Source organism: Podarcis vaucheri (genome assembly GCF_965113315.1).
Source record: "Podarcis vaucheri genome assembly, chromosome: Z".
In the NCBI taxonomy this organism is placed as follows: domain Eukaryota; kingdom Metazoa; phylum Chordata; class Lepidosauria; order Squamata; family Lacertidae; genus Podarcis; species Podarcis vaucheri.
In genome coordinates this window covers 6,057,768-6,075,595 of record NC_138758.1, presented here as the reverse complement: position 1 = coordinate 6,075,595, position 17,828 = coordinate 6,057,768, and the positions used below count along the sequence as shown (strand labels likewise).

General features: G+C 47.7%; 1 protein-coding gene across 2 annotated transcripts in view; it reads left to right on the top strand.

The window, feature by feature from the left end:
• Window positions 1–8,322: 8,322 nt before the first annotated feature.
• Window positions 8,323–17,828, top strand: part of MCF2 (MCF.2 cell line derived transforming sequence) — a 77,199-nt gene continuing 67,693 nt past the window's right edge. The window contains exon 1 of one of the 2 annotated variants that reach the window (XM_082207191.1): window positions 8,323–8,881. In XM_082207191.1, coding sequence (XP_082063317.1) covers window positions 8,758–8,881 — 124 coding nt within the window. In that variant the 5' untranslated portion in view covers window positions 8,323–8,757. The remainder of the gene's footprint in view (window positions 8,882–17,828) is intronic. The other variant, XM_082207190.1, reaches the window with a different exon arrangement.

The following is a 17,828-nucleotide window of genomic DNA, read 5'->3' as shown; positions in this document are numbered from 1 at the left end:
GTGGTGGGGAAATGCCTACCATTTCCTGGAGAGCAGTATCACCCTAGTGGTTGCTATGGAAACACAGCTCACTCTTTAAGATGCTGCGGATGCCATTAGCCTCACAGATAAAGCCATAGCCCCCCCAAGAAGTTACAGTGAATCAGGCAGGTTCTTGGCCTTAGGTGGAGAACAAAGGAAGCTTTCTCTCCATCTCATGTCAGCCACCCAAAGGTAACTGGGGGCTAGAACGAGAATGGCTGCAAGCAGCTGAGTTTTATTTACTTACCGTATTTTTTGCTCCATAGGACGCACCGGACCATAGGAGGGGGAGAACAGGGGAAAATTTTTTTCTTGCTCTCCCCCTCTAAAACAAGGTGTGTGAGTTCAAGGTACGTTCAAGAGCAGGTCGGGGAACAGCCTTGCCTCTGCCCCCCAAGCTTGTGGGGCTGGCGGTGGGGGGAAGCACTGCTTTTCCCCACCGCCAGCCTCAAAGATCCCTGAAGCCTTTGGAGTGCAGCGGGACCTCGCGCTGTGCTCCAAAGGCTTCGGGTTCCTTTTGCTGACCCAAAGCCTTTGGAGTGCAGCACGAGTTCCCGCTGCACTCCAAAGGCTTGAGGCTTTGGGGACAGCCTTTGTAGCCTCGGCAGGGCAGTGGGGTGAAGGCACCCCACTGCCCTGCGGAGGCTTTGTGCAGCCATCCCCAAGCTAGAACAGCGAGACAGAGTGCTCAGTCTTGCTGTTCTGGCTTCGGGGACAGCCTTTCAAGCCTCTGCAGGGTAGCGGGGTGCCTTCAACCCGCTGCCCTGCGGAGGCTTTGTGCAGCTAACCCTGAAGCCTTTGGAGCACAGCACGAGGTCCCGCTGTGCTCCAAAGGCTTCAGAGATAGCCACCTGAAGCCTTTGGAGTGCAGCGGGACCTCGCGCTGCGCTCCAAAGGCTTCAGGTTCCTTTCGCTGAAGCCAGGAGAGTCTTGCTGCGCTCCAAAGACTTCAGGCGGCTATCCCTGAAGCCTGGAGAGCGAGAGGGGTCGGTGTGCACCGACCCCTCTCGCTCTCCAGGCTTCCGTGAAAGCAACGCATAGCCTCCGGAGCGCGGAAGGAGCGCTCCCTCTGCGCTTTGGAGGCTTCACGTTGCTTTCGCCAAGGAGCCTGCATTCACTCCATAGGACGCACAAACATTTCCACTTCGTTTTTGGAGGGGGAAAAGTGTGTCCTAGAGAGCGAAAAATACGCTATTTAACTTATATGCCACCCTCTGCAAGGAGCTAAAGTGGCCTTGCACATCTCCCCCCTGCCTCACTTCATCCTCACAAGGACCCCACAAGGTAAGTTAGGCTGTCAGTCAAGTGACTAGCCCAAGCAAGCTACATGGCCAAGCAGGGATTTGCACCCTCGTCTCCCAAGCTCCTAGTCCAATGCTCTAACCCCGTGGTTCCCAACGTGGGGGCACACGCCCCACAGGGGGGCAATTTGAGAACGAGTTATCCACAGTCAACGGCCTTTTAGGCTTCCTCCACGTGAATTGGGGGGGGTGTCACTTAATAAGAATTATATGTCACGGGGTGGGGTGGGGGTGGGCATTAGGATTTTAGAGGTGGGGCATAGTTAAAAAAAAGGTTGGGAACCACTGCTTTAAGCACTTTAAGGAGAGTGGATATGCAGGGCTGGAAAGACTTTCATGATTACATCAAATCTATTAACCCGCCCTTCACCATCAAGCCAGGCTTACAGAAATTTAAAAGCCCAGATTTCTCTCCCCCCCCCCTTTTAACCCACGCGCATTTAAAACAGCTGCAGTCGAGGCGGGGAGGCGAGGAGGGGGAGTGAAGCAGTTGAAAGCAAATAGAAATAGAGTCGCAGGAGAAAGGTGTGCGCCCCGTTCCCGAGTCAGGCTTCCTTCTCCGGGCTCCGCGTGCAGGTCTGGCCAGCCTGTTAAGGTCCAGCGCTTACTTCGGAGTAGACGACTTAGAAACAGCGGAGGGGGGCTACTGCGGAGCAACATGCGGGGGGCTTCGCCTGCGCCTCTGGAGAACAACTCCCCTTTCCCAGCCCCAGCAGCTCACCTGGCGGGGAGCGGGCGCCCCCGAACGCAGGCAGTGACAGCACCTTCCTCGCACATCTCGCCGAAGCACAAAAGACTCCGCTGCTGCCCCCGCCCCCCCCGGGCCGTTTTCTATTGGTCCGCGGGTGACGTAGGCGCGCAGTCCCCGCCCACAAGTTGGACCGTAGTAATGCCTAAGGGAGTGGGGGGGCGGGCGAATCGATCTCATGCGCCTGGGCGGGGGGAGGCGATGAGACAAAGAGCGCCCGATCATGTATAAAGAGGGAGGGAGTTTCGAGGGAATCGAGCCTCCTTCTTATCTCTCGGGAAATGAGTGAAAAGGAAGGGGGAATATTCCCCTGGCTTCCCCCCTCTCCTTGTTTCCCAAGGACCGTGGTGGTGTTAGGGTTAAAAAGGTCCCTTCGTTCTTTCCCCCCTCCCCTCCGTCGTCTCTCTTCGGTGGTGTCAGGCCAGGAGGGAAGCCGCTTGCTGATTGGCTGGATCGGATTCTCAGCCTTCCGAGCGCGTTGATTAAATGCGTGCCCTTTAAAGCGCTGGTGTTCTTCGCGGAAGAAGCTGAGAAGCCTCCTTCCTTTACCCTTTTTGATTGAGAGAAGGGCGGGCTTTACGTATAAGCTAGACAAGCTATAGCTCAGGGCCCCACTCTCTTGGGGCCCCCAAAAAAATTAAAGGAAAAAACACCTGGATGTACATTTCCAAAATATAAGATAAAAAATAAAAAAATAAAACCCAGCCCATCTAATCTTTGTATTCTCTGTATTCTTCACAAGCACAACCAAACTTTTGTGTTTGATCCCTGTTTGTGTAAATATTCATTTAAACATTCCAATTGTTTCTGTACCATAGTTTTAGATTTATGCCTTATTATATCCGTCAATTTTGCAAACTCCAGATACTCACATAGTTTACTTAACCATTCCCTTTTTGTTGGGATGTTATTTCCTTTCCAGTAACTGGCCACCAAAGTTCTCACTGCTGTTGTTGTGCATAGGAATATGTTAATTTTATCTTTGGGGATATCCTTACTCAAAATTCCTAATAATTATGCTTCTGCCCTTTTGTTATATGAAACCTTTATTAATTTTTTTAATTTCTTCATGGATCATTTCCCAGAATTTTTTTATCTCTGAACATTTCCACCACATATGGTATAGAGTGCCCTTCATCTTACTGCATCTCCAACATTTATTACTAATCGATCTATTCATTTTTGCTAGTCTGTCTGGTGCTATATACCATCTGTGGTGCATCTTCATATAATTCTCTCTTATTGAATTGCAGGCCATAAAATTTATGTTTCCCCCAAAAAACTTTTCCAGTCTTCCATATCAATTGTATATCCTAGATCACATTCCCACTTTAGCATATTCTCTCCTTTTACTTCTTGGTCTATTAAACTATACAGTTTCAAAAGTGTTTTTTGATTATTTTGTAATACCTCTCTTTCTAATTTTGATGTTTTATTCCCAAATCCCCTAATTTTTATATCTTTCTCATATGTAGCCTTAAGTTGGAAATATTCTAGCCAATTTAAATTCTCATTCTTGATCTTATTTCTTCCTTTTCTTTATCTTCTTCTTGTTCTTTTCTTTTATATTTTACCTTTCATTTCTTTTCTTTATTGTGAATATTGTTTTGTAGAGGTGCAAATAATTGTAAATATCAGAAGAGGTAAAATGTTTTCTAATTTTCTATTGGTTACATGTATTTACCTTTTTTTGTATATTTGTATTTTTTCTAATTTGTACTCAAAATAAATAAATAAATAAATAAATAAAGCTCATCACGTGTCCATCTCCTCGTCCCACTTGGCGGCGTCAGGCAACTTCATGTTTCGTCACATGAAATCAAGGAACATGGAGGCCTGCAGTAACCGGCTCAGCCTCAATGAATCTTTATTTGCGTCAGCCATCGGCCATAGCAATAAAACAACAATACGATATACAAAGAATAAAACTAAAAAGTCAATTATATAAAATACATTTTAGGGGACGACAAAATAATAGTAGCAAAACATAACGATAATAATAGTAAGATCCTAGGAGAGGAATCTGGGTGACAACGCTAATGTCACTCAGGTAGCAGCTCTCAGTCTCATTGCTCTCTCGACAAATTTGGCAATCTTCTCTGTTGTCGAGCCGTTCTGGTTGGCCAGGAGTGAGAACAACTTGGCTTCACAAAAGTGGCCCGGGATGGCAGACAGGAGCGGTGTGATGGTCTCGTCCCTGAGATCTTTATATAGGGAGCAAGACAAGAGAACGTGTGACACAGTCTCCACGCAGCCAGCTCCACAGGGGCAGAGCCGGTTCTCGAATGAAGTTCCTGGATATCTACCCTCAAGAACAGCCGAGGGTAACATATTTAGTCTGGCCAGTGTAAAGGCCCGCCTGAGTTTTGGAATGGTTAAGGTAGACAAATAAGGTGCCCGAAAATCAAAGTGGGAGGGGGCAGATAAGCATACCAAGCACTAAATTTCTTAATATAGGCCAGATTATTTTGCTGCTCAATATCCTTCATGCGCTGATCAATAATAGTTTTTGCCTTGGGGAGACCCATTTTCAGGAGATGCTGTGCTTGGAGGCCACATATAAGTAGTTTTTGATGCACTACTTTGGACCACCGACTTCTATGAGCATCTCGTGCTACTAGAGGTAGTGGCTCAGCCTCTGGAAGTGCCATGTATGGTAGGAGAGACTCCACAGCTGCTTTGATCCCTTCGTATTGCAAGAGGCTCTCTGGCGTCTCATGCTTGAGGAGGGTTTCCACCACTGTCTGAGCCTCGAGGTAGTTCCGCGAGTTTGTGTTCCACGTGATGGAAAACTTCAACACAGCCTCTGGAAGAAGGGGTTTGGGGAAGACACGTCAGGAAGGAGTGCAAGTTGCAGGCAGCGTGGCCACCTTGAACCACCACACCTCTCTTGCGAAGCGTGGCCAGGTCTGGGCACACATCTGACCTGCGCCTTTCTTCACGACAGGGAAGCAGATCCAACACCCCTCCCCACCTAGTAGAAACAATTAATGATGGGAGGGGTGACTGAGTTTATTCCAGACTACATGGCTTGCAGGAATGAGTTTTATAATATTTATAAAAGTACAACAACAATATGCATTATAATCTTTGCTCTAGTATTACAGAGCTGGTGGAGCTAATTTGAGGCTGTGTACACACCATACATTAAAAGCATTATCGCTTCTCCCCTGTAAGAATCCTGGGAACTGTAGATTACCCTTCTACCGCATAGCTACAATTTGTAGCACCCTTTACAAACTGCAATTCCCAGGATTCTTTGGGAGAAATGTGCTTTTAATGCCTGTTTTTACTGCAGCAGGCATGCTCAGCTACCCCTCTGGAAGCTCAATCCCACAGAAAGCTGTGACGGCCCCCAACTTGGATGGTTTTATGCAGGAAAGGCTATCAATGGCCACTAGGCACGATGACTATGCTCTACCTCCACAGTCAGTGGCAGTAACGTTTGTGAATAGTAGTTGCTGGAAGATGCAGGAAGGGAATACAGAATGCTCTTGTTTCCACAGGCCTCTGGCTGGCCACTGTGAGAACAGGATACTGGACCAAACAGGCCAATGTGGCCTCATGCAGCAGGCACTTCTTATGTCCTTACGTGGTTCAAGGGTAGAGATTGTGAGAAGGCATCTTCCAAAGCAATCCCACCCTGCAAATAGCTTTGGAGCCTTCTTGCCTCTAGCCTAGCCCTCACCCCTTTTCCTGTTTCCACTGGAGTCTTCTTTTGCTTGCAATGCCTGCGGGCTCTCTTCCGGCCAACGCTGCCAATGACAGATCTTAAAAACTTGGGGTCGGTGAGATTCGGCAATCGCAGCACCTTGCGCCTGCTGGACCTCCTGAGCGGAGCGGGTTGTGTCTTGCTCCTCGTGAAGTAGGGTGAAATGTGAGGAGTGTTGCAAGCCGGTGCAGAGGCAAAAGGTCTGGCCGAGATGGTGGAGCACGGCTTCTCTGTCAGGGGCTTCCTCCTAACCCAGTGGAACACCAGTATCATACGGCTCTTAGATGGGTTGGACATGCTGAAGAAGGTGCTGGAGGCCCAAAGTCCAGGGTGACTTCAAAGCGGAGGACGCAGCAGGCAGTTCCCTAGCAATGGTGCCAAATCCAAGCAAATGTTAGCTCCAGTCCTGTTAAATCGATCCAGCAATTATGAACGTTAAAGAAGGGAGTAATTCCTCAGGCAGTAGGAAAAGACTTTCTGTGGCTTTTTAATAGATGGGAGCCCCCAACTACTGCCACTGTTGACAGCCTGTTGCCCCTTCACTCTCCTTGAATGGGTTATGTCACAATGGTCCCTTCATCAGGTGTTTGTGAGCATGAAAATGCTTTTGGGAATTTCAGCAATGAAGGCTCAGGCATAACATACTGTTTGAAAGTCTGAACATTTCCTCTTTTTTTATTTAACAAAATGTATATACCACTTTTATCATTTATATACAAATTATTTGGCGAGTAAGTTAAAAATATACTGTAGTTTATTCACTTAGAGGCTAGTTTCCATACTTTATTCCTTCTTATACTTCTATCCCACCTTTCCTCCACAGAGCATACACACTTCAGCCTCCACCTTCTCCATGTTATCCTGACACCAATATGGTGAGCTAGGGCCATAGCTCAGTGGTAGAACAACTGCTTAGCATGCAGAAGGCATCAGGTTCAGTCCCCAGCATCGCCTGGTGGGACTGGGAGCGCTCCCTCTGCGCTTGGGAGGCTTCGCGTTGCTATCACTGAAGCCAAGGAGCCTGCATTCGCTCCATAGGACGCACACACATTTCCCCTTAATTTTGGAGGGGGGAAAGTGCGTCCTATAGAGCGAAAAATATGGTATATCCAAAACCCATGTAAGGGTGAGAAAAACATAAATTTTACAGCGTGTGACCTATTAAAGGAGAACTACAGAAAAATTCTAGGGACGCGGGTGGCGCTGTGGGTAAAAGCCTCAGCGCCTAGGGCTTGCCGATCGAAAGGTCGGCGGTTCGAATCCCCGCGGCGGGGTGCGCTCCCGCTGCTCGGTCCCAGCGCCTGCCAACCTAGCAGTTTGAAAGCACCCCTGGGTGCAAGTAGATAAATAGGTACCGCTTACCAGCGGGAAGGTAAACGGCGTTCCGTGTGCTGCGCTGGCTCGCCAGATGCAGCTTTGTCACGCTGGCCACGTGACCTGGAAGTGTCTCCGGACAGCGCTGGCCCCCGGCCTCTTGAGTGAGATGGGCGCACAAACCCCAGAGTCTGTCAAGACTGGCCCGTTCGGGCAGGGGTACCTTTACCTTTACCTTACAGAAAAATTCATCATAGATGGTACTTAACTCCTGACAGATTGTCAAAAATGAATAAAATGAACAACAATAAATGCTGGAAATGTAATAGGACAAAAGGCACGTTATACCACATGTGGTGGACTTGCTCAAAGATTAAAACCTTTTGGGACATGATCCACGACGGGATAAAAAAATTGATAAGGGCATCACACAATAAAAAGGCAGAAGCATATCTACTAGGAATTCTTGATAAAGATATCCCAAAGGATAAAACTAACATATTCTTATACAGTGGTACCTCAGGTACTTAATTCGTTCCGGAGGTCTGTACTTAACCTGAAACTGTTCTTAACCTGAAGCACCACTTTAGCTAAAAGGGGCCTCCTGCTGCTCCCGCTCCGCCAGAGCACGATTTCTGTTCTCATCCTGAAGCAAAGTTCTTAACCTGAAGCACTATTTCTGGGTTAGCGGAGTCTGTAACCTGAAGCGTATGTAACCTGAGGTACCACTGTACGTGACAACAGCGGTGAGAGTTTTGATTGCTAGCTATTGGGAAAAGGATAGCATTCCAACAAAAAGAGAATGGCTGAGGAAATGGACGTCCGGAACGAATTAAATACTTAACCCGAGGTACCACTGTACATGAAAAGAATGTGTGCTTTTATTTAAAATACATCTCTGGAATATTTGTGGGGCATAGGGATTCGTTCATCCCCCCCCAAAAAAAAATATAGTCCAGCCCCCACAAGGGCTGAGGGATAGTGGACCAGCCAGTGGCATAGCGTGGGGGGTGCAGGGGGGGGCAGCCGCACCGGGCGCAACATCTGGGTGTTAGGGTTAGGGGGCACAAATCCACGGGTTAGGGGGCGCAAATTACTTGCCTTGCCCCGGGTGCTGACAACCCACGCTACGCCACTGGGACCAGCCCCCTGCTGAAAAAGTTTGCTGACCCCTGGCTTAGGGCCTCATCAAACCTAAATCCAGCCCTGCTCACAGGGTTGTTGTGGGGATACTAAATGAGGAAGGGAGGGCCATGCACCACATTGAGCTCCTTGGAGGAAAAGGCGGGGGGCTGATGCAGAGCATTTAAATAAATAAAACAAGCCTTCGGGAAAAAGAAGCACAGAGCGAGGCGGACCCAAAGCACGGGTGCCCAAAGCAGCTGCCGGGCAGAAACTCATCCAGGCGCTCCGCCCAGCCCGTGCGCCCTCCTCTCCAGGGCGCGAAGGTCCTTGCGCCTCGCCGTCGTGGAGAGACTTCGCGGGCCGCCGAGGCAAGAGAGCGCCGAGCTGGGGCGCTGGGCTCTTCCTGTCTCCCGATCGCCGGGAAGGGAAGGAGGGAGCTGGAGCCGGGAGCGCCCCGGGAAGAACTCCTCGACGGAGGCGGGCTATGGAGGGCGCAGCCTCCGTCTCCTCCGGCCGGGAGTAGCCGCCGAGCCGGCATGGCCCTGTCCGGCTCTTCGCTGGAGCTGCGCCTGCCGCTGACTCGGATCTCCGAGGCGGAGATGGAGCTCTACTACCGGCTCCTGCGAGCCACAGTCAGGGCCGAGTCCTTGGCCGCTGCCGGTAAGTCGCCGCCTCTGGCCGGGCAGCAACAGCAGCTGCAATGCAGCGAGGGTCGGGGGCGGGTGTCCTCTCTCTGCCCGCTCCGCTGCCATTTCTACCGGCAATCTCCCTCTCCCCCCCCGCCCTCGCCAAGGCACAGAAGTTACCCCGCGACGGGGGGTGGGGGAGTTACAGAGGGGCTTCTCACGGACCCCCTCTTCCCTCCCAAAGATGGGCTGCATCGCTACAGCATTCAATCTGCTAATAATAACATTTTGGGGGATGGACGCATGAGGGTTGCCAACTGACCTGTCTTGCGTCTTAAAGAAGGGTCGAGTTGCAAAAATCAGCAGGTGCACCGGTGCCCTTCCCCACTCAGGCCCCTTCGCTCCATGGAGATAACCGTGGTTTCCTCTTGCTGGTGCATGCAGAGCAAGTGAGGGCAATTGAGAAGTTGGCAATGCTATGTATTCACTGGTGGGGCTTCTTTCTGTGCATACAAGGACAATCTACAGGTGTTGCAGCCTTGGAGGGAGGAGCAGCTTCCATTCTGATGGATGCAGAGTGCTGTGAACAGAAAGGGATGAGGGACTTTAGGCCTAGCAGCCAAATGTGGCCCCCAAGACACTCAGACTGGCTCTCTAACTCTCCCTGGACCACCCTTTTTAATAGCCATGCTCTGTGCACCTTCCTTGAGTTTTCTCTAGCTAGAATGTGACCTTGAACTGGAACCTAGGAACACAAACTCCTCATACTGAGTCAGAAGCGTTGGGCCATCTAGCTCAGTATTGCCTACACTGAATGGCAGCAGGATTTCAGACAGGTTTTTCTGGGAAGATGCTGCTGCTGCTGCTCCTGCTGCTGCTGGTGGTGGTGGGTGGGTGTGTAAACTAGCCTACTCTACTAAGGATAATAGTAGTAGTAGTAGTAGTAGTAATACAGTGGCACCTCGGGTTACATACACTTCAGGTTACATACACTTCAGGTTACAGACTCTTCTAACCCAGAAATAGTACCTCGGGTTAAGAACTTTGCTTCAGGATAAGAACAGAAATTGTGCTCTGGCGTCGCGGCGGCAGCAGGAGGCCCCATTAGCTAAAGTGACACTTCAGGTTAAGAACAGCTTCAGGTTAAGTACGGACCTCCGGAACGAATTAAGTACGTAACCAGAGGTACCACTGTAGTAATAATAATAATAATAATAATAATAATAATGTGTACAAATGTAAAGCTTACATTTGTTGTCCTTCCCACTTATTTTCTGGTTCCACCCAGTGCTGGCAAGTGGCCCTTTGAAAGCTGCCAAAAAGGGAATGTGATCCTCAATGTTCTTCTCCCACTATGACATCTTAGCATTTTAGGAATTTGAAAGTCCTGAAGCAAGTAGTGTATCCTACTCATTCAGTGACTACCTTTGCTGATAGATCATTCTGGGAACTGGGCAGGGATGGGTGGTCTAGGGACGCCTTGCGTCCAAAGTGGCCCACAGCCCCCAACTCCTTCAGTAGCCCTCTTTCACTACCAGCAGATGAATGGATTTGGCCCAGAGGCTGATAGTTCCCAACTCCCTTGTCATTCCAACATTTGCTCTGCGGTGGGGGGGGGGGGGCTTGCAAAATCTCCAGCGATCATCACTGACTTTGGGAAATAAGGATGGATGTGTTCCTGTGCAAGTGAGAAGTTTGGGGGACCCTGGGCCACAACCATTGGTGTGCAGCCTTGCTGGTGGTTCAGTTTTCTATGTGTTCGGTTGGGAATGACCCCCCCCCAGCCACCTGAAACCCCAGAGAGCCACTGACAGTGTAGACCGGTGGACCTGGGGTGGGTTGCTGGCCTATAGGTCACTCTTGACCTGTCTGTGGTTCTGTTTGGCCCATGAGGCCATTAACCTCCCACCCACATCCATTTGTCAATCAGCTGACATCACTGGGTCACATCAGTTGATGGATGGGAGGCAGGGGTTTAATGCAGCTTGGTGCATCTTCTCCAATGTACAGTATTACCTGCAGTGAGCACACTGGGGAAGCAGACCACCCACCCCATGAATTAACTCTGACAGGTAGGAGGGACCATTCGCTTATGATCTCAGGTGGCTGGTCCCATCCAGCTGCCAAAGTGGACCCACTGATCCGCTGGGCCAGAAAGGTTCCTCATCCCTGGTGTAGTTGTTTGGTGTACTAATGGTTTGAGTTGGGTTGAATGAAGCAGCTACCTGTGTACTGTACTGGGGCTGCAGCTAGGTGGTTGAGAGGGCCCAGGCTCAATTCTCAACATCTCCAAGTAGGGCTGGTACATATCCCCTTCCTGAAACCATCTGCCAGTCACTGTTGACTGAGCTGCTAACTCCCTCCGCAGTCCACAGCTGTGAACTGATTCATATACGCATGTAAGTGCGTCGTGTGAATGTGTGAACAGACTCATGTGTTGGTCACTGGGAGTTGGGGTCTCCCAACATCTGGAGGGTCACAGGCTCCCCACCCGTCCTCTAAAGAGAGATCTGCTTGCAGCCATCAAAACAGTACTCTGATCATGGGTGGCTTTGGGGAATCATAACATACCTCCCTGGGAGTCGGTAGCAATTAACCTGAAGCAGCAACATTGACGTAAAAAGCAGGTGAATCAAGCTGTTGGGAATGCTGGGGCTTGTCCTGGAGCAGGTGTGGCAGTGAGACATGTAAACTGCTAGAGCAGGTGACTTGTCAGGCTGCATCCTTCTCGGTGGGAGAAAGGATGCTGTGCTGGAACTTGGGCAATTGCGAAAGGATGTAATGCAAGCGGCTATCGACAAGAACTGGGTTTTTACTCTAGCAAACAGCAGCTGAGTGAGGTTTGTCCAGAGGCTGTACTGCTTCAGGCTGCAGGTGCTGGCTTGTAGTGTGAAATGCTCATCCTTCACACAACATTTTCCTGCATGGAGGAGAAAAGCAACAACAGTGCGCCACAGGCTTCCTTGCTTTCTATCATGCAATTGTATAAGCTCTTGAGTCTGGTGCGATGCTGTCTGCCAGACACAGGTCTGCCACTTCAGCTGCTGTTTGTAAGAAGGAGGCTTTCGTGCAGGGAGGGGAAATCTCCATTCCTCTGGCCCTGGGAGGGTTCCCACCATGACCCTATTACTCCTCAGCTTCCTGATGGCAGGCATGAGGGCTTGACCTGGCTCACTGTGCTATTCAGTAGTAAATTTAGTTGGGGTTTCCTAACCATGAAAGTTGAGAAATCATGTTATCTCTGTGTGTGTTTTGAGCATTCTGAACTATTGTATAAATATTGTTCTGTTTATGGTAAAACTGACCTAATTTTAGATGTAGACATAGTAATAATAACAATTTTTCTTACTGTGTTTTTTGCACTATCAGGAATGGGTAACCTCAGAGCTAGGGGACAAGTACAGTCCTCCGAGTCTCACTCTCTGGCCCTTAGAAGCCTCTTGGGGCCACACCCCTCATCCTTCTCGCTTCAAACCCTCCCTGAGTGTTTTTGCCTGGGTGGAATGTGTCCTTGAACTCTCATAATGATAAGGCTTCTTGCTTGCCTTTAAGAAAAATACAGAAATAAGTGTGCTGAGTGTTGTCAGGAGCCAAGGGGGCAGTAAATCACACTGTGCAAGTTGGAATTAACTCTTCATTAGCAAAAACATGATCTTCACAGATGTGGCAGAATGTCAGGCCTAATGAGCACAGCAGCTCACCCCTGGTAGGTTTTGTCCCATGGATCAGTTGCTGAGACTGAAAGCTCCCCCCCTCCCCAGCTGCCTAAGTCCTCTCCTCTCCAGGCAACCTGAGACTGCGCCTGCATGAAGCTAACTTCTCCTCCACCCTTTTCATGCCTCTTCTGGTTCTGGGACAGAAGTGGGGAGGAGATCTTGTTGCAGCAGGAAGGGGAGATACCCGTGGCTCTTCTCCAGCCAGACTCATCTCTGCCTCTTGTTTTTTTTTTTTAACTTTTCATAAATATTTTATTAAGTTTTCACAATAAAAAGGCATACAAAGACAAAGAAAGTCACAAAAAACAATACAATACAAAAATACAAACATTGAACACATCAAAAGAAAAAAAGAGAGATAAAAACACATATAATAACAAAAAACAAAAATTCCCTCTTTCTTAGTTTCTCATCTTATTTTCCCGACTTCCTCACGTCTCCCGTTCTTGTATCCCTTTTTAGAAATTGATTCAGCAAATTCACATCCTATTTAATTTATCTATTGTTAATCCAATCTTACATTTTACTTTGTTGCTAAAGCCCCTGCAACTCATTTCAATGTCCTTAACATTCATAAATTTTACAATATTTCTGCAAATAAATTTTAAATTTCTTCCAATCTTCCTCCACCGACTCCTCTCCCTGGTCTCGGATTCTGCCAGTCATTTCCGCCATCTCCATATAGTCTATTAGTTGCATCTGCCAATCTTCCAAGGTGGGTAGGTCTTGTGTCTCATCTCTGCCTCTTGGCCTCCCTCCTCTCCTGCTTCAGCTTCTGCCTCTGATTCTGGACTTCTCTCTGCCATAGATTTTCTCTGCTCACTAAGCCCTGCTCCCCCTTCAGCTTTTTACACCTCCTCCCAGTCTTCTCCATCTGACCAGTCATCATTGTCCCACCACCAATCCCTGGGCTCTGGTCTTCCCAACCACTCTTCTATGTCCAGCCGGTCCATGACAAGCACGTGCAGAAAGTAGCCTGCTCTTTAAAGCTCTGGTTCACATTCATTGCTCCACCCATTTTTACCTCTGACCCCACCCGCCTCTGGCATGTGGCCCTTGAAAGGTTGCCCAGAAGGAAATATGGCCCTCAGGTTTTTGCTTTCTGTCCTTGCTTATTCTCTTCCTGGAGGTATCTGTTTGTTGGGCCACTGTGGAGAGCACCCAATGAAAGGAAAATGATTCAGTGGCTGCTATTATTATTGTGCTGCTATAACTTTTTAAGCTTATTGTAAATGTAGGAACCTGCCTTAGACCAAGCCAGACCATGGGTCAAACTAGCTCAGTACTGTCAACACTGGCTGGCAGCATCTATCAAAGATTTCAGGTAAAGTCTTTTGGAGAAGCTGGCGTTTGGACCAGGGATCTTCAATATGGAAAGCATTCTCTTCACCACCGAACTATGGATATTCTTAAAGAACTCCGTATGCTGCCTTATCTTGACACAGACTGTGGGCCCTTGTATTGTCAACACTGGTTGGCAGGAGCTCTGCAGGCTTTCCAGCCCTATTTGGACATGCTGGCGACTGAACCTAGGATTGATCCTGGGACTTTCTGACTGCAAAGCAGAGGCTCTGTCACTGAGCTTCATCCCTTTCCCAACTAAACCAGAGTTGGGGGATTCTGAGTGATGGGACCCCCTTTGTGGGTCCCCAGGACATTTGCCTGGCACCACCATTGCTACCTTTTAGGTGTCTGCTGAAGCCATTTTTGCTTTTCTATGACTAATGCTGTCTTTCCTATTAAACTCCCCAACCCCCTAATTAGCAGTTTTTCTGGAGTGTGACCAGTGTGGTGTAGTGGTTAAGAGTGGTAGTATCGTAATCTGGGGAACCGGGTTCGCGTATCCGCTCCTCCACATGCAGCTGCTGGGTGACCTTGGGCCAGTCACACTTCTTTGAAGTCTCTCAGCCCCACTCACCTCACAGAGTGTTTGTTGTGGGGGAGGAAGGAAAAGGAGAATGTTAGCCGCTTTGAGACTCCTGAAGGGGAGTGATAAAGCGGGATATCAAATCCAAACTCTTCTTCTTTTATTACTGCCAATCATGTTTTTATAGCTGTGGAGGACTGCATGATTGGTCTTTTAAAATGCTGCTTCTTGAATATTTTATTTAGTTGTATTTATCACTACACCTCTATTATACCCAATAAACAAGGCGCAAGGTTTTGCTTTTCGCTTGTTTGTTTTTGTGTTCGAATTACACTTTGCTGCTTTGGAAGCCTGTCTCTATCCTAAAAAGTGTTTTTAAAAATAATTGTAAACACATTTGATTTAATACCTTAGTATGGATACACTCTGTCCAGATTTAGACTGCTCCATATGGAAATATGATGTGATTTATTGTAGTTGTACCTTTTTAAATCCCCCCCCCATCTTCCAGATTGCCCTTCTAGATTATTTTGTCTCTCCACCCACCCTGCCCCACTGCAAAAAATATTTTATCCAAAGCTCATAGCTGTGCATCCTATTAAAAATAGATGCTTCAGATGCCGTTACAGAGCTTTCAGAATATAGGGCAACAACGTCCCAAAAGGCTTTGGATGCTTTCGTAAGCTGAAGAGAGTGTCTCAAGGAGGGAGAAGCAGATTGAAACAGCCATACTGGACGTTTAAAACCCTACACATGTCACACCAGAATTAACTGGTGTGGTGGGTCCCAGCGTCCTAATTGTTTACTGTAATAATTATAAAAAGTGACAGCAGGTGTGTGTTGGGTAGAAAGATTTGTTTTGGATTGCAAATTGGGAAGTAGGGAGTGCCATTTAATTCCATGGTCCCTGTATATCTGCTTTTATTTCTAGTGTGTTTTAGGATCATTTCTTCATTTCAAATATTTGGTTCCTTTGGCTTCTAGGAATAGGATTTTATGGTTCTCTGAAGAGTCCCCGCTGTCACCCTTAACAGCCCAAAAGGCACAAAAGGAAACAGGAATAATAATAATAATAATAATAATAATAATAATAATAATAATAATGTTTTTTTTTATTTATACCCCGCCCTCCCTGGCCAAAACCGGGCTCAGAGCAACTAACATCAAATATATAACACATTAACATAAAATCAGGCAATCAATTAAAATCAGATCAGGATCAGAATAAAATCCAATCAGATGGCAACCTGCAGATTAGGGTTGGGGACCTTAAATGCTCACCAGGCCCAACTGTTTGTGCTGAACTTCTATTAGCCTGTGAGAAAAATTGGAAGGCCACTTTCATGCAAGTTCTTATGAAAGGGGAGAGGGAGTCAGACTGAACCCCAACCAAAGGCCTGGCGGAACAGCTTTGTAGGGCTGGGCTCTGTTGTTAAATTATGAGATTCTACTTTGGCAGAAATTCCACACCCTTTCACAAAATGGCTATTTAAGCACCAAAGGTTGGAAGCTTTTGCAAGATTCTTTTTTGTGCTTGTAGGAACCTACTGTGCCTTTGTCCCAGTGTTATTATTTTCATGCACTGGGGAATTTAGTGCCACTTTTACACAGACACACACCCTTTGTGTTGCAGAAATCCCTTTTGGGACGTTGTGTACCTTCACCCTGAAATGAGATCCTCTTCCTCCAAAGAACGCTTGGTCTGCGATCAAATCTTGCAAGAATGACCAGGGATTGCTTTCAACAGCCAGCCACAATCATCACCATCCTGCAAAGGAGAAAATGACCATCTTAGAATCATAGAATTGTGGAGTTAGAAAGGGTCACGAGGGTCATCTAGGCCAACCCCCTGCAATGCAGCAATCTTTTCCCCAACCCGGGACTTGAACCCACGACTTTTATAATTAAGAGGCTCTGAGCAACTGAGATATCATCTTGATGGCCTTCTGTCAGGGGTTCTTTTGCTGCGCTCCCTGCATTGCAGGGGGTTGGGATGAAATGATCCTCAGGGTCCCTTCCAACTCCACAGTTTTATGACTCGTCACTTCAGGGCTCTCTTGCCAGGATTTGAAAGGAGGACTTTCCTGGCTCGTGTTTGGTTTATTTCCTACACCACTTTGCTCTAGCTAGAAAAGGCCCTTGTTAGAGGGATCAGTCTCCTCTGCTTGTGGCTGGATGTGGCTCAGCTGCCCTCAGCTGAGCCTTGGTGTCACTTTACTCCCTGGCTCTTATCCTTCCCATCTTTTTGTGCTTCTGCTTTTTCCGTTTGTGCTTCTGCATTGTTAGGAGTGTGCTCACATTTCTGCTTCATATTTACCGTGCCTTGGCATGACGAAATGGAAAGATCCCCATGAACAGAGGAGAGAACCCATTGGAAAGGTAGATAAGATAAGGGATGACTACTCTGTGTTAACAGCACCGTGACTATCCAGATGTGCAAACAAGGGAGCGAGATGGATTTCCCCCTTAACAGTGAAGTGCTGCTTCTGATCCACTGTAATTTAGGCTGCATTCACAAAGCAGTTTATTCCATTTCCCTGATTGTTAACTTCTGCATTATGTTTGAGCATTCACGTGATGTAGAAGACAGAAAACTATTGGAATATAGTGCATGTTCAGTGATCATTTCCATGTAAAGTGACAAATTTGCGGTGGTATTCTGGCATACAGTACTTTCCTATTGTTTTCATGGGGAATCATGGGAGCTTTGCCTTTAAATGAGAACTGAATCAAATTTCTCATATCCCTAGTTGTAAGAAAATGTAATTTGTGACATTGCACAATGCATTTTAATGATCAGTGGGGTACCTCTGTTGAGGCATCAGCTTCAGCTCCCAATTCCCTGGCTTTGTGGAGCCTCTCCCCCTCCTGCCACATAGGGATGTCTTGTAACCCCTCCAGTTCTTCCATGGCTTCTTTCCTCCTATTCCACAAGTAGCATCAATTTTATTCTTTCCAACCAAAGAGGCAGCTAATCTCGGCCAATAATGGAAATCCAGTTTGACTTGCTTTAATTAAGAGCCTCCCTCCTTCAGGCTGGAAAGCCATTAGAGGATTAGAGGAAATTTGGGACATATAATTACAGATCTTATTTTGCAGCCCAAAGCCACTACTGCAAGGGAGCTCTAGTGGTAGATATACCCAACTGTTTTCGGATTGGCCGTGCTATTTTAAAACAGAATATGCTTTAATGCACTTAAAGATTCCGGTCTGTTGCAACATATACAGGGTTGGACCATTGGTCCACTTATCTCAGTATTGTCCTTACAGACCGGCAGCAGCTCGCCAGGGCTTCAGAGCAGGGACAGTTGTAGAGCAACCTGGAGATGGTGGAGATTGAACCTGGGAACTTCTGCTTGAAAGGCATTTGCTCTGGTCTGCAGGCTTTCCCCTAAAAT